We start from the raw sequence: 16285 nt of genomic DNA, 5'->3' as shown, positions 1-16285 counted from the left end.
CGTGAAACGGTGGCCGCTCCAGAACATCTAGTTCCACCCTTGTTTTTCTCTCCTCTTCTTCCAATTCCTCTGCTGTACTTTTGAGTGCCAGCAATAGCGACAGCCTGACTAAGCAAATGTATTCTGTCACCTGCTGCTAAGTAGGTCAATAGTATGCATGTGCCTCTAGCAAGTGGGCTTAATTGCTCTTAAGAGGAACCTACAAAACAGCTTCTTCAATTTCCTTCTGACATATCTGATCACTGCCCTCCCCCCGCCCTTTTAAGCAGCGGTAGGGTCAGATTTGGAAAGCTGTGGCAGATAGTTGACCTTGTCACCCTCAATGCTTCCCTTTTGTGATTACCTTTCGCTTTGAGAAAATAAGTTACAGCACTAAAACGCTGCCTTGGTGCAGATGCTCAGAAATAATGGGATTCCAAAACGTGGAATTGCAATGAACATTCTGGTTTCGGGGTACATATCTAAGCCACTGAAGGCAAGAGTTTTGCGGACTGACCTTGGAAGAACATACATCATACCAACATTCAACTCACCAATATTAGTCTTGAATTAGAGCTGCTCATTGCAAAGTAAGAACTACAAGCTAAAGGGGCAGATTTTAGCCATATCATTTGACAGTAATGCTTACATGTATGAGAGTGTAATATGTCGAGTCCTCGGGGTTGTTTAGTGTCTTGGGTTTCTGGGGCCTCCTTGGGCTCCTCTGCACAGAGTGCGCATCCTCTGCTTTGGAAGCAACTGCAAGAGAGGAGTATACCTTTATTTTATGCAAGAGAAATCTGGGCAGGATTCCTGCATTGCAGGAACTAGATGACCCTCAGGGTCCCTTCCAACTCGACGATTCTATGAAATACTTTGGGATACATCAAGCCCTTTAAAGAACAGCAGTGCATATTTTCAAGATCTGCTAACACCATCAAAAGCTATAGAAGATGGCTGTCTCACATCATTGTTTCCCATTGCTGCTATTATGACATTAAAAGAATTAAAAAGATGGCACAGGTAGAAAATTCATATGTTCTTATATTGCTTCTGGAGCAAACTCAGTCATTTGCACATGCTGCAACAACCATCTCAGCTTATGTTTAGGGGTTCTACATGTTCAGCAAAGCCACAAATAACCAGTCACTTGACTTATGCCCTCAAGACAAACAGGGACAGAAGAAGCTTTTATAAAGTGAAATGCAGAAATTGGTCTGCATTTTAATTTGACCTTACTTAATTCGCTCTTCCTGAAATGGTACACAAACCAAAACACAGCTATCCTTCAGAATTCTCTGAATTTGCTGATACAGTTCTTCAACCCAAAAGTATGACATTTAGAGTGTGTATTCAGAAGGGACTCTTGCCTTCAGAGAGCATTTTCTCCCTCTCTTTAATACAGTGGTTAAAAAAGTTAATAAAGCAGAAAACTGAATTAATGCGTATTTTAAAATCTGATGGAGTTTCCCAAAAGAAAAAAAAAGTGGTGTGCATTTGCGTTTATAACTCTTGACATTATAATATCTCAGTGCAAAGGAGTAAGACCTGGGCACTGTTCCTTTCCAATCAGCTACAGCCATACGCTCCAATTTTCTACTCATATACTTCAAGCAGTTTTCAATAGCTGGTAACCTCCCAGACTGCTATTCTACCTGGTCTTGCCCAAACTAAGCCTCTCAGAGACTGACATTTAGCTTTTCGTTTACACCTGGAAATATACATTCAGATCCGAAAAGGAAATATTACAGGGTTTAGCATTTATTTATAATTGCAAACATAAACCTAATTCTTCTAGAGGTGGTAAGCCTGTGTCTGGGACATGTCACATCAGGCCACAGGTGTTGGAATCCACCCCGGAACAATCTCCAATACATCTATACACATAGGAAAGCAGCATGTCAGGGACAAGGTGTGGCGGAATAGTGCCTGATGATGATTCCGGTTCATCATGGGTTAACCTATCACTCCCATGATAGGCAGGTGTTCCCTGGGAGGCGGGGCTAGACCACGTTTTAAATGGAGGGGGAACAACCGTTGAAAGGCAGTTGGGGGTTGGCAGATTGGCAGTTGGGGAGTGGAGGGTTAGAGAGGGAGCAGGAGGTTAGGCTTGGGTGGATGGGAAGAAAGGTTATATCCGTTATGGTATCAAGATGCAGGAGATGTATTAACAAGTCAGTATTATATGAAAAGAAGATATGCACTTTTAAGAACCAGAGAAATCCATGTTTTCAAGTTAAATAATAAAGTTAAATGTGCCTAAACGTTCGTGGACTCGGGCAGTGTCTCAGTACCTTCAGAGGTGTGACTAAGAGGCGAGAACAAAGCTTTCTTGTGGAAGAGGAAACTATTTGCTTTTTCTCCTGTCATACAAAGGGCTGGTTAGCGAAGCCAAGGGGGCCACACAGTTGCCCAAGGGAGAGGCAAATTGTAGCAGTAGGGATCCATGGAAGGGAGACCCCACTGGTGGCAATAGGTTTCGAACGCAGAGCCCTGAGGAACCCTGGAGACAAGTCCAATTTGGACACTGGAGGTTTACTCCCGTTTGTATAGAAGCACAGGGAGAGCCTCTGTTGTTAAAGCAGTGAGGGGTGGGAAACGGGGAATCCCTCACACAAGGCTCAGCTCACACATTGCTCTTTGGTGTCTAGTTTGTTTTATGCAGAGAAGATTTTCTTCTTCTACCGATTCATGTGATAAACCCCCCAGCCTACATCTGCAGACTGTACTGGTATTGCCCAGACAGAGTTTTATCACCTAGGAACATAAGAGGCATGCTGGATAAGGGCAAAGGCCCAACTAATCATGTCCTGTTCTTACAGTGGCCAAACAGATCTCTATGGGAAGTGTGCAAGCAGGACGTGAGTGTTTCTCTGTTTGTCCATCTTGTGGTTCTCATCTGTGCATTTTGGGACACTGGAATTGTACCCCCCCCCCCCGAAAAAAGGGTTTTTCTCGGGGAGGAAATCGCTCAAGATCACAACAACAATAATGGCTACCGTTCTCTTGCAATAAAAAAACCAGGATGTCCTGGTTTTCCAAGGACACCTGTGGGGTATGCCATCACTATATCCCATGGGAGAAAATGTTTAACTGTGCACTGTGTGAATAAATACTTTTTATTCATCTTCCGTCATTCAGCTTCACGGCACGGTCATGAGTTTTAGCATTACTGTAAAAGAGAGGGACAGAAACCTCCAATGACTAGGACACAGTTACAAGACCTTCAAGCAGAGACACATTTAGGGGAGCGTAACAGGTTTGACCACACTGGGTGTGGAGTCTTGGGGGTGCCGCAACTGTGATGTAGAATGGAAGGCAAGAGGTGGTTGTGATGGCGCCAAATTTTAGCATTGCAAAGGGCGTCGCTGAAATTTGAGACCCAAAGGTCCTCCGCTACTTTAATGTTGCACTATTGGGTTGTAGTCAACTATGTTCTATTCAAAGTAGACCCACTGAAATTCATGGGCCTAAGGTAGTCATGTCCATTAATTTCAGTGGCTCTGCTGGAGCATAACTGGTGTTGGACCCAATCTTCAGTCTGGATTGTGCCCGGGACAATTGCTCCCTTTGCCCAACTGAAGTTCCACCATCTTAATGCGACATGCTCATATGAATGGCACCCAAGCTCTTTACTGCGTTCACCTTGGTTTGACCTATATGGATAGGAAAAGGAAGTATTTGCTCTCTTATGTTTCACGGAAGCTTTTCATCCCTGGTGGTAAGGGAAATGCTATTCACCCACCACCGTAATACCATTTTAATTAAGAAAGTGGCACAAGCATTTATAATCAAAATGATCAGCAATACATCAGTGTAAGCACCAGCAAAATTAGCTGTATAACTTTTTCTTTGTTATGTGTGATAAATGCAGCCTTGGAAAGGTCACTGATATATTGGAGGACCAGAAGGAATAATGTTAATTTACAACGTAGTTGAGTAATGATTACATTTATTGTTCTAGCTTCTTATCTGGAATGCAGACGGTGCCTAATTTAATGAATGGAGAATTATCTCTTAACATTTTGCCTTTTGAAGAACAATGGTGCTTTTCGAAACCAAGGTGTAGTCAATTTACCTTAGACAATGAAATTTCAATGCAATTAATTAATTTTACTACACTGAAAGCAAATATGAACAGAGTCTTTAATTTAAAGTAGATAGTCAGAGCTAGATTAGAATCTCACTTAAAACTCTTTCACTGGGACATATACATACACATACACACACTCATGCTGTTGCAGTGTAATGGCTAAGGCCACATTCAGATATCACAACAAATCATGGTTTGTAGCAATGAGAACATGCTGTAGTGAGCCCCAGGCAGGGCCCACATTCTCAAATTTTCCTTTCCATCTCCTTTGCACCCGGGAGGTGAAAATGTGAAGGTTCTCTTAATGTTTGGAATCAAACTGCCATTTCCCACAGGAAGTTAACAAACTGGAATATCAAATAATTGTTTGAGATCCTGGCTTGTTAACTACGTTTGTTTAAGCCATTCAGGCGAAACAAGAATGACCACTCCCCACATCAAATGGGGGGCGCTTTTTGCATGTCGCACGCAGCCCCCTGGATCCCAATGCGACTCTTCGTAGTTTGGGCTGGTCTCATCCTCTCCAGGCTGGATACTTGGAAGTCTCCGCCTACCTCAGCCAATCGCACAATCCCACCTGGGTAGGCGTTGCCAGGGGATTGGCCAGGTAAGAGGAGGGACCATCCTGCCCACACACACAGGCGCTGCTATGAATTTTCCTGCATTGGCAGGTTTTGCCTTTCCTGTAGCAAAACGTCACAACTTTGGCGGTTTCAGGCCTTGGGTGGAATCCTTTAGTCTATCTTCCTAAAAGGGGTGTGTGTGAAACGGTCACCCACACCCCTTGCGGCAGTGATACCAGGGTTCCCCTTAAAGGGGTCTTGAGGGGAGGCACTGGCCATACGCCGAGAGGTTGTCATTGCTCTCCCCTCCAACGGTGGCGAAACAGGGGGTGGGCTCTCTGCTTGAACATATGTTCTCCAGAGCCAGCACAAACCCCACACATTCTGGATAACCCTGAAGTCCCCCAGGCCGGGGACTGAGAAGGATAAATGCCCAATGCCTGAGCCAAGGTCTCCCTACACCTGAAACTTAATAATTTTAATCCCCATAGCATGTTGTCTTGAGTCATTATTCCACTCGGGGGGCACCTAGGGTTGGGGGGGACTCCGCCTGTCCAGGCAAACTGTGTTTTGTTCCAAACCATGAATGGAAGTTTCAGACAGTGGGGTCTAAACTGATTGTGGTGACCTAGGAAAATTATGAGAGTTAATATTATGTTAATATTCGTCATACCAATTCCATGCGCTGATAAATGTGTCCCTGTGCAGCCAAGCATAGGACAACAATGCTCCGAGACCTCCTCTTCCTTAAAGTGGCTATTTAAAAACATTAAATTCTCAGCCATAACACATCAGCTTGTTTCCCTGCTACCCTTTCACCTTGGGTGGCCAACAAAAATAATCTGCAGGAAATATAGCTAAAATCAAAAGTTAACACAATAGCCATCGTGGGTTGTCAAAGATGAGTAATGTGCTCCTATTCATAGCTAGAGGCAGACAAGCATTCCTGTTTGGCATACAAAGTACTATTTTTTGATTCACATATCACAGCTGTAAGATGACATACAGAACGAGTGAAGTTGAAGGAAACATGTACAATTATCACTTGAACTATTACAGTAATTATGGAAATTGAAATGCCAACTGATTTAAAGGAAAACAAAAGATTAGCAGTTGCTGCTGCTTGCTGGTTAATGCCTTTATCAGAAAGGGGTTCCACAAGGATGCTATTCAGCAGGACAGTGTTTCTCAACCTTTTTTGGGCCACGGCACACTTGTTCCGTGAAAAAAATCACGAGGCACACCACCATTAAAAAAGTTAAAAAATGTAACTCTGTGCCGCCCTATATTATAATTATGACTGTAAGAAACACTTGCCAAATATTGCTTTCCGGTGGGCTAGTGATGTTTATTGGCGGCCGCCAGGCTCGTTTGCACTGAGCTTTGGGAAAGAGGAGGAGAAATATTGCTTTCCGGCGGGTCAGTGTCGTGTATTGGCGGCCGCCAGGCACGTGACAATGCAAATCGCCCTTCTCGTCGCCGCACGTCGCGGCACACCAGCCAGCGTCTCGCGGCACACTAGTGTGCCGCGGAACAGTGGTTGAGAAATGCTGGAGCAGGAAATTTTCTTGCAGAAACTATTTGCTTTCTAAAGGGTAGGAAGGAAGAAGTTCTCCACTTGTACAGTTCTCCACTTGTACAGTCGACCCCCATCCTAGATGATCAGTTGGGATGCACAGCTTGTGCTGGAACTACTGTAAAAGGTAAAGGTAAAGGACCCCTGGATGGTTAAGTCCAGTCAAAGGCGACTATGGGGTGCAGCGCTCATCTCACTTTCAGGCCAAGGGAGTCGGCGTTTGTCCACAGGCAGCTTTCTGTGTCATGTGGCCAACATGACTAAACCACTACTGGCGCACGGAGGACCATGACAAGTGGCAGAGCGCACGGAAAAGCCGCTTACTTTCCTGCCACAGCAGTACCTATTTATCTACTTGCACTGGCATGCTTTCAACTGCTAGGCTGGCAGGAGCTGGGACAGAGCAACAGGAGCTCACTCTGTCATGGGGATTCGAACCGCTGACCTTCCGATCAGCAAGCCCAAGAGGCTCAGTGGTTTAGACCACAGCGCCACCCGCACCCCACACTACCTGCATGTTTACTGGTTGTGTTCAGGGACCTGTGGAAAACACTCCAGAACAGTTGCTTACTTTTGGATTGAGTATAGGACTAACCCCAAGCTAATGGCACTCAATGCTGCGTAAGAACACAGCTACGTAGCATTTATTTGTGGGGTGGTGGTGGAGGCAGGGGCTGATGCAGTCATGCCATGCACTGGATCCCGACAGTCCACTTCAATCTCTCCACTAATTCAAACAACTAAAGGGAGCAACTGTGAGCCCAGCATGCATATTGCCACATCCACAGCCAGATTTTCAGGGCTGATGACGGAGCAATCTAAGATAAAGGTGCTTTCATTTTTTAAAAAACAACAACAATAGTTTATGAGGGTTTTCACATCATTACAATAGAACAATGGATTTTGTTCGTCTCCCTCCCCTACCCCAGCTTCCCCCTTCTTCCCAACCTTGTCCCCACCCCCACTTTTTATTTGCAATAACATTTCCTATTTCTGCATTTAAATGACAATTATGGAAAGGTGCCCTGCCAGTGTCTTCAGGAATTCTGAAGCAGGTAGTCCGGTAGCTAAGCTAGTTAGGTCTTGTTTTTCCACTTCCTCAACAACTCTTGGTTGTTAGCTGGGAGGCAGAATGGAACTCTGGCTGCCCCCAGTTGTCAGGGCTTCAAGGATGGGCTCAAGTCGCTTCCAGGTGAGGTGTTTGTTTATTGAGCATTCATCCTGATTTCCTTGCAGGGCAATTAGACAACCCTGACTAGTCAATGGCAATTCATTCTGAGTTGGATATGGGAAGGTTAGATGCCGCCAGGGCTTTTCCCCCAGCCATAATTCATTGGAACTTCTAGGCAGTGGCGCCCGCCCCTGTGGAGCACCCTCCCATCAGATGTCAAGGAGATTTAAGAACTACACAACTTTTAGAAGACATCTGAAGGCAGCCCTGTACCAGGAAGTTTTTAACGTCCGACGTTTTATTATGTGGTTATATTCTGCTGGAAGCCACCCAGAGTGGCTGGGGGAACCTAGCCAGATGGGTGGGGTAGAAACAATAAAATTTATTACAAGGTGTGACTGGAAAGTTCAGTGAATGGTCACAGAAATCGGACAGCGAGAAATATTTGAACATACAATCGGCATCGGAAACCCACAAAATGCTCACAATTGTGTACGGAGATGAAGCTGTAACTCAAAAGACAGTGTATGAGTGGTTTAAGTGTTTCCGTGAAGAGCGGCAAACCACTGAAGATGACCCTCGGCCTGGCAGACCGTCGATGAGCAGAACAGCGGCAAATGTTGACAGAGCTGGTGAGTCATTGATGCGGGATCGCCGTTTGTCCGTCCAAATGATGGCGGAAGAATGGCATATTCCGCGTGAAATCATTACTGAGGTTACTGAGTTGTCCCACCCTCCATATTCTCTTGATCTGGCCCCCTTTCTTTTTCCAAAACAGAAATCTGCACTGAAAGGGCACTGATTTCCCAACATTTCACATGTCCAAGCTGCTGTGACGAGGGAACTGAAAGCAGTATGAAAAGAGGACTTCTCCAGAAGTTTTCAACAGTTCCACGAACGTTGTCAATGGTGTATTGTATCCGAGAGGGCCTAATTTGAAGGCCTGTAAGGTACGAATGCTCGAATATTTCACGCTGTCTGATTTCTGTGACCATTCATCGAACTTTCCAGTCACTCCTTGTATTATTATTATCTCAGTCCCAGCACCTCTCAGGTGGGTTCCATTGCCATTACAGTGATGCCTCTGGTTATGAACTTAATTCGTTCTGGAGGTCCGTTCTTAACCTGAAACCGTTCTTAACCTGAGGTACCACTTTAGCTAATGGGGCCTCCCGCTGCCGCTGTAGCGCCTTTTCTGTTCTCATCCTGAGGTAAAGTTCTTAACCCAAGGTACTACTTCCGGGTTAGCGGAGTCTGTAACCCAAAGTGTTTGTAACCTGAGGTACCACTGTATAAGAAAACAAGGGAGGTGGGTGGTGTTTGTGGTGAGTTCCAGCACCTCTGGGTGTGCTGCTGTATCAAAGCAAGCGTTATCTCACACTTTACACTGCATCTTTCTCCTGCTCTTGTCCTTATTGCCCAAAGCCTGACCTTTTAAGGACGCAGGTTGATTCGACAAGAGCTCCAAATCAAATGAGCAACCTGGATGTGGTGTCAAGGTGCCATTGAATCCCATCCCAACATAATGACAAGTGTGCCCTCAGGGCCATAGTTCAGTGTTGGAGCACCTGCTTTGCATGCAGAAGGTCCCTGGGTCAATCCCTGGCATCTCCAGGTAAGGACTGGGAATTCCCCTTGCCTGAAATCCTAGAGAATTGCTGAAAGTCAGGGGAGACTAGATGGTCCTTTAGTCTAGCTACCAGTATAAGGCAGTTTTGGATGTTCCTATGCAGTGTACACAGAGGACTTCATTATCCCTTTCTCCCACAAAGGCCTGCACTGAATGCATTTGTTTTAACCCACCACACCAAAAATGGGCCAATTAAACTTCTTTCAGAACATCAATGCCTTTCCAAAGGGCAACAGAACGTGAGACATAATGCCTATGATTTTGTGCCTCTGGGGCTCCTATACTGTTTTTGCCAATAATTGAATGCTTGAAAGGTGCTATTATTGCTCCCAATTCCACTCCAAAAAGCAATTAAACCATGCTTTTGCTGGGCAAAGAGAAGCAATGAAAGAAAACTTTATATAACACACACACACACACACACACACACACACACACACACACACATACATATATATATATATATATATATATATATATATATTATATATATAATCTCCTTGCTTTTGATATCAGGCTTCTCAATCAAATTATTGCTGAAAAGATGACTAACTACCCTGCAGGTACATAAAGAAAATGAAAAATAGCATTTTTGAAGGTTTAAAATGCAAAAAAGAGCCTCATTTAAAACAATAGTTTAAAAAGGGCATCTAGACCTTTTAAAAAAGCAAATTGCTCGCAAAAGCATTTATTCAGTGAAGGACATACTGTCCCTGAGTCTGATCAAATTGCTGCTGAGTTCAGAAACATTTGTCCCATTATTATTTATATGCAGTTTTAAAAGGATAAGGAGAACAATTTTTATTTGCCATACTGTGGGTAAGAAAAAAAAGGTATGAGGTAAGGGATGGGTAAGCAATACATTCAATGCATATTACAAAGAAAATGTTGATTTTGTGTGTAGGAGAATTCTCACTGAGTTGAGTAGGACTTGCTGTCTAATTCAGCCTTTTCCAGACTGGTTTTGGACCACAACTTCTACCACCAAGTTTTCAAGGTATTAAACACCTTGAGTCCCTTCTTTCCCTTTCTGCCATGTATGAATGGAAAGGAGAGGAAATGTAGTTTTAGCTATGCATTCTCTTATCCCTCTCTTGTGTGTTCTGTGAAAAGTGGCATTTGCTACTTTCCCAAAATATTATTTTGAACATTTAATCCATATTAGCTGGGAATGATTACTCATGCTGTCAGGCCTCGCATTAAATTTAATCCTAGAATTCGGCTTAAAGCTTAAAGTCATCAGCAACAGAGTATGATGAAGGTGAAAGGTCCTGCCAAAATAAGGAAGAGAAGCTTTCGATTCACTTTTCTCTCTCATGGGTTTCAGAAACTATGAGTAATTAAGATAACCAAAATGCAAACTTCAATTTCCATCAGCACTGGATCTTTTCATTAGGCAAAGGCATTGCTAAGTGGCAGCAAAATTGTACATATATTTGTTCCTCACAATAGCTCGGTCCACATGTAATGCGGACCATAGAATAAGCTGGAACAGAGGAGCCTCCGTGGGCCTGAGCAAACAGAGAGATTACCACCCTCCCCACTTTCTTTCCATTTCCTTCTGCACACTGAGGCCTGTAGGAAGACTTCTGTCAAGTTTAGCTGCACTTTCAGACAATTTGAACTTACTCTCATGTATGAAGTTTAATGCAAACTTTGATCTCTGCTAAACAAATCAACTTTAAACCGTGAATTATGAAGCTGGGTTGTATGTAATGCTGAGCTAAGAAAGTCTGAAAATGGAACTGAACTTGGCAAATGAAACTGCTCCTGGCTGTGTGGAAGGAGAGGGCAGGTGAATTGCACATGTCTGACACCTTGGAGAGCCATACATGTAGTCTAAAGCCAGGCATAGGGAACCCGTGGTCCTCCAGAATTTCTTGGAGACGCATCAGGAACGAAGAGAGTTGTTAGGGCCACAGGTTCCCCATCCCTGTAGTTGCAGAGTAGATTCCATTTAGTCAGATTAATTATTAATTAATTAATTACCAGGCTGGCACACACGAGGAGGAAGGTGGCCATTTGTTTGCTTGTCTTTGGAGAGCATCACAGGCCTCAGTTGATGGGAGAGAATCATCTCATTCAGCTTCTGCTGTAGCACCAAATAGTCTTCCGATAATTTTGATATCTAGGAAATAAAACACCCAGCTTTAATGCAAATCAATGCTGGGCAGTGGGAGCAGGAGAAGCAATGATGGAGAGAGAGGGGGGGGATTTTTGCTTTTGTAGATACACATCTTGACAACCTCAATAGCCCTTACTCTTGAAGTCATACTACTTTCAAAGGCATTAATATTGTTATTATCAAGCATATTTTTGAATTCAGAGCATGAGCTGGTTTCACCCACCCTTATGTACACCCCTGGATGTGTGAGGATATAGAAAATAATCTAAATTACAAAGGTAAAAATCGCATTCATTGCTCTACCCACTTTTTCCTCTGGCCCTACCTGCCGCTGGCATGTGGCCCTCAGAAGGCTGCCCAGAATGGAATATGACCCCCCCAGATTGGGAAAAGTTCCCCAGCTCTAATCTCCTCACCTGCCTGGAAAATGCCGCCAGATCAGACTTGTCCTTCTCTGGGCCATCTTCCGGAACATCATTTGATCCCTCAGCCTCAGCGCTGGATCTCTGCATCTCCATTGTTGCCTTTGGACCAGGATTTTGGCTGCTCCCTCCACCATTCCCCTCATGGTGTGCTCTCTCTTGGTTCCTACCCGGCAATTTCCCTTCTTTCCTGAGCTGTCCTCGCCTCCGGTATCCTCGATAATTACTCTGAATGACTAACGCTGCCTTCTCTTTGTCTCCCGAGGTTTGCTTGCTGGCTTCAATATGTTTCTGAGAGCCTCTCGCAGAGCTTTTCCTCACACTTGCTTTATTTTCACAGGGAGGCGGCTGGCCATGTTTCAAAGAACCTCTTTCCAGGTGACTGCCATGGGGAACAATGGGAGCCGGCCTTTGCTCCTCCAAGCCCCTTCTTCCATGCAGAGTTGGCTGGCTCGACTCACTTGCCTTTCTGATAGATGCTTTCTTAGGCAAGCAGTCGGAAACGGCCTGTTTCTCATCTTCCTCTGGGAGCTTTTGTTTCACGGAAGACTGTCGTTTCCTGGGAAGTACTTCTTCCTTCTCCTCTGGTGCCTTCAGATCTAAGTCAGCAACAAAAGCCACAGCTTTTTGGTCCACACCAGCTTCTGCTTCTTGCGCTGGTTTGAGGTTCTGCTCTGAAGGCGGTTCTGGCCCTGCCACATTCTTGCCGCCCTGCTCCTTGACCTTCTTCCGTTCTCTGTAACCACGGTAATTACTCTGAAGGACGACAGCGGCCTCCTCTTCAGTCTGAGGTGGCGACTTGGGAACAGCAGCTGCACTGACGTGGACCTCTGGAGGTGAGGTCTGCACCTTATCTGTACTTCCCAGTTTCCTACACTGCTCATCCTTAAACTTCTTCCGTTCTCTATAACCTCTGTAGTTACTCTGGAGGATAACAGCCGCCTCCTCTTCAGTGTGAGGCGGTGACTTGAGCTCAACAGTTGCGTTGACCTCAACCTCTACAGGAGGGCTTTGCACTTCATCTGCATCTCCCATTTTCTTACAATGGTCCATACCAGCTTCGGCTTCTGGTGCTGGTTTGAGGTTCTCCCCTCGAGATGGTTCTTGCCCTGCCACGTCCTTGAAGCCCTGCTCCTTCACCTTCTTCCTTTCTCTGTAACCACGGTAGCTGCTCTGAAGGATGACAGCGGCCTCCTCTTCACTTCGGGGAGGAGACTTGTTGTGTCCAACAGTCGTGTTACTCTCGGTCTCTGTAATTTGTACATCTTCTTCTTCCTTTTCACTTGGGGTAGCTGCTGTTTCAGCCTGTTCCTTCCTAAGAAGTGACTCCCTGACAGAAACATTTAGGAGATATTGTAATCCTGATCCAATATGTATGCATTAAAAGGTTAATATGATATGTGCAATTTTAAAAATGAGAACAATAGAAAATGTTGGGGGCCCTTTTTTGTTGTTGCTTACAAGAAGAAAGAGGCTTAGGGGGAAAAACAATGAAGAATACCCCTAACTCAAAGTACATGACCTCAAAAAACAGCTATTGAGGATTGTTTAAAAGATAGTTGGCATCATTCACAAAGAGGTTCCCCAACCCTGCCCTAGTACACACATTTCAGAATATATTACTTGGCTGGAGAATTGAACCTCAAAATTTGGAGAAGTACAAATTTCAAAGGATGGACCAAGTTTTGGTTCACCTATCAGTTCAAAAAACATGACTCAAGTAAGTTCCCGTTTTGATGTGAACTGAAACAATTTCCCCTTCCTCCCTGCCACAAACTGTGGGTACTCCTTTCCTTTGGAGATACAGATGGCATTTCCACCACCAAGCAAAAACGTTTTTTAAAAAATTCTTCCGGGATTTGGGGATAAATTATTGCCGCTTACTGCCTTTCATTATTATTTTTTTGTTCTACTGTGTTTTGTCAATTGTATTAAATTAATGCATTTGTTATGTATGCAACTGACCTCCCTGAGACCAGGGAATCTGCTCCTGAATCTGTTTTACTCCTGAATCTGTTTTGTTCCTGAACCAGTTTTAAAGGATACATTTGTTGCAGTTAATTGTACCCTAGTTTGAGTGTTAGGTAAGGAGATTATTCAATAGTATTTTCTTGTTCATGATTCCCCCCCTGTGTTGAGCTCTCAGTATCTGGCTGAAAGGCCTTTTTTCTTGTTTTCATGCATTTGGTTCCATAGCAAATGGAACCAGGAATTCAATATGCAGACTTTGAGCTCCCAGACCTTTTTACAAATCAGATGTGGATAAAATGTTAGCAGTCAAATTTCATTTATTTGCATCCAGTGCTTTTAATGGAAATCATACGCCCTTCTTTGACACGTCTACTGAAAACAAAACACAATATAATGAGATATATCTCACCTTGTCTGCACGGAAGACTGCAGTTCGTCATGGTGTAGGATATATTGCTGGTTTCTGACTATATTTTATAGCAGAAGGAGATGGCATTTAACAGAACAATCACAACGAGAAAGCAAACAGTACCTTTTCCTTTTGAAGCTCCTTCGCTCCCTGTATCCCCGGTAATGGCTCTGAATTGTCGTTGCTGCTTTAGAATTTGCTTCCTTTTCTTCCTTAATTTTCTTCCTGATTAAATATCCTCTTGCAGCTGATGTAAATTACAAGAGGAACGTAACTCAATAATCTGTTTATTCATTTGAGCTATTCATATACTGCAGCCTTCCCCAACCTGCTGCTCTTCCAGATGTTGATGGACTACAACTCCCATCAGCCCAAGCTAGCATGGCCAAAGGCCAGGGATGATGGGAGTTGTAGTCCAAAACACCTAGAAGACACCAGGTTGAGGAAGGACATGCTGCTTTTCAGGTGGACTTCATAAAGTGGTTTACGTAAACAAAAATTACGTAATTTTTAAAAATAAGCAGCATCAAAATATATCAGACTCTCAGACTCTCAGACTCTCTCTCTCTCTCTCTCTCTCTCTCTCTCTCTCTCTCTCTCATGTTTTGAAGAAACTTTCTGCCTCTTCTCTCTCACTTCAGGGCAAGATAGTTCCTCCTGTGGCAGTTTGGATAGGCAACAACATCACCAACTCCAACAGTGTTAAATAGCATGTTATGGATTTTGACCGAGTTGACACTAACAAAGAACTATGCCTGTTTATTTCAATTATCTGTATTCTGTTCCCAGAAGCAGAGGACTCCCTTTTCATCAGAATGTCTTCTTATTTAGCTCCATATTTATGTGAGACATGTTCACTCCCCTATCACAAAACTGGACTGGTTTGTCCCACACACTTGGCCTGGCAGAAGGTGATGGTGGAACCCTAAAATGGTACATTGCACTGTACTATCAGCAATGTCCAACTGGTCGATCGTGATGGCCAGGTAGATCGCCAGGTGGTGGTGGTGGTGGTGGGGAGGGACATTTTTGCATGCTCTCCTATGCAAAAAAAATGATAGCGCATTGGGAGGGGTGGGGAGGTTCTCTGCCAGGCCACTTCTAGATGTGATAGCATTGCAGTTGCAGGGAGGTTTCTTTCCCATAGGGAAACAGTCATACCTGATGGGTTGGTCATGCTGGCTAATGGGAACTGAGAGTTCAATAATACCTGGAGTTTCTCACTCCTACATTAGAGGGTTCCTGAGCATTGGAGTGGCTACATCCAAATAAGCAGGGAGGGTTGGAGAAGAATTCCTCCCCCCCCCAGCAGAGCAATCTGATCCAACACTCCTGAAATTGCTTCTAGATATCCCACTCAGTTTATGCACTTATCCAGATTTTGTAATGTAGCTCCTTTGCACAAAAAGGGTGCACAAAATATGTGTTTTACGCATTAATGCATACAATATGTGCTGTTTTATGGGGACCCAGGTGGCGCTGTGGTTAAACCACTGAGCCTAGAGCTTGCTGATCAGAAGGTCGGCGGTTCGAATCCCTGTGACGGGGTGAGCTCCCTTTGCTTGGTCCCAGCTCCTGCCAACCTAGCAGTTCGAAAGCACGTCAAAATGCAAGTAGATAAATAGGAACCGCTACAGCGGGAAGGTAAACGGCGTTTCCGTGCGCTGCTCTGGTTTGCCAGAAGCGGCTTTGTCATGCTGGCCACATGACCTGGAAACTCTATGCTGGCTCCCTCGGCCAATAATGCGAGATGAGCACACAACCCCAGAGTCGGTCACGACTGGACCTAATGGTCAGGGGTCCCTTTACCTTTACCTATGTGCTGTTTTATGGGAAAAAAGAATGGAAAACCACTTTAAAATGTGTGTTTTATGCAAAAATGTGTATTTGACCACACTTTTTTTTTTAAAAAAAACCCACCAACACGCCTGCATGAAACAGGATAGAAATGACTAATGGTCGAGCACCAGTGACACTGGAATGATATAAAATTAGACTGCTCCAGGTTTAGTCATTGCCTCTTCTCAGCAGGGCTAAGAAAGCTTCCTGCTCAGGCAGAGACTTTCCCTGGTGAAGACCTGTCTATCGTGACTCTGATTCTTGTTCCCTAGTTCTGGTTCCTGGCTCTGACCTCCAGCTTCGCTCCTAGCTCCCCTTTATCATGCTCCCCCCTATTACGGCTCAGCTCAGACACAAAAGAAGGCAAAGCCGGAAGTTGCAGATCTCCCATCTAATCCAGATCCATAGCCAAGCATACTGATGGCATTACCCTCAACTTTTGAGAAGAGCTTCAACAAAATACAAGCCAATTTCCAGCCTACCTACCTAGCTAAAGGGACATAGTTC

At 44.4% G+C, this 16285-nt stretch overlaps 1 protein-coding gene across 1 annotated transcript in view; it reads right to left on the bottom strand.

The window, feature by feature from the left end:
• Nucleotides 1–16285, bottom strand: part of MYO3A (myosin IIIA) — a 116468-nt gene that overhangs the window by 6924 nt on the left and 93259 nt on the right. Inside the window, exons 30-34 of the mRNA XM_035129373.2 lie at nt 14063–14186; nt 12676–12889; nt 11554–12597; nt 11002–11140; nt 629–738 (exon numbers count right to left, since the gene is read on the bottom strand). Of these exons, the coding sequence (XP_034985264.2) occupies nt 629–738; nt 11002–11140; nt 11554–12597; nt 12676–12889; nt 14063–14186 (1631 nt within the window). The remainder of the gene's footprint in view (nt 1–628; nt 739–11001; nt 11141–11553; nt 12598–12675; nt 12890–14062; nt 14187–16285) is intronic.

This window comes from Zootoca vivipara, chromosome 12 (genome assembly GCF_963506605.1).
Source record: "Zootoca vivipara chromosome 12, rZooViv1.1, whole genome shotgun sequence".
Lineage (NCBI taxonomy): Eukaryota > Metazoa > Chordata > Lepidosauria > Squamata > Lacertidae > Zootoca > Zootoca vivipara.
This window is presented reverse-complemented; position numbering and strand designations above follow the sequence as displayed.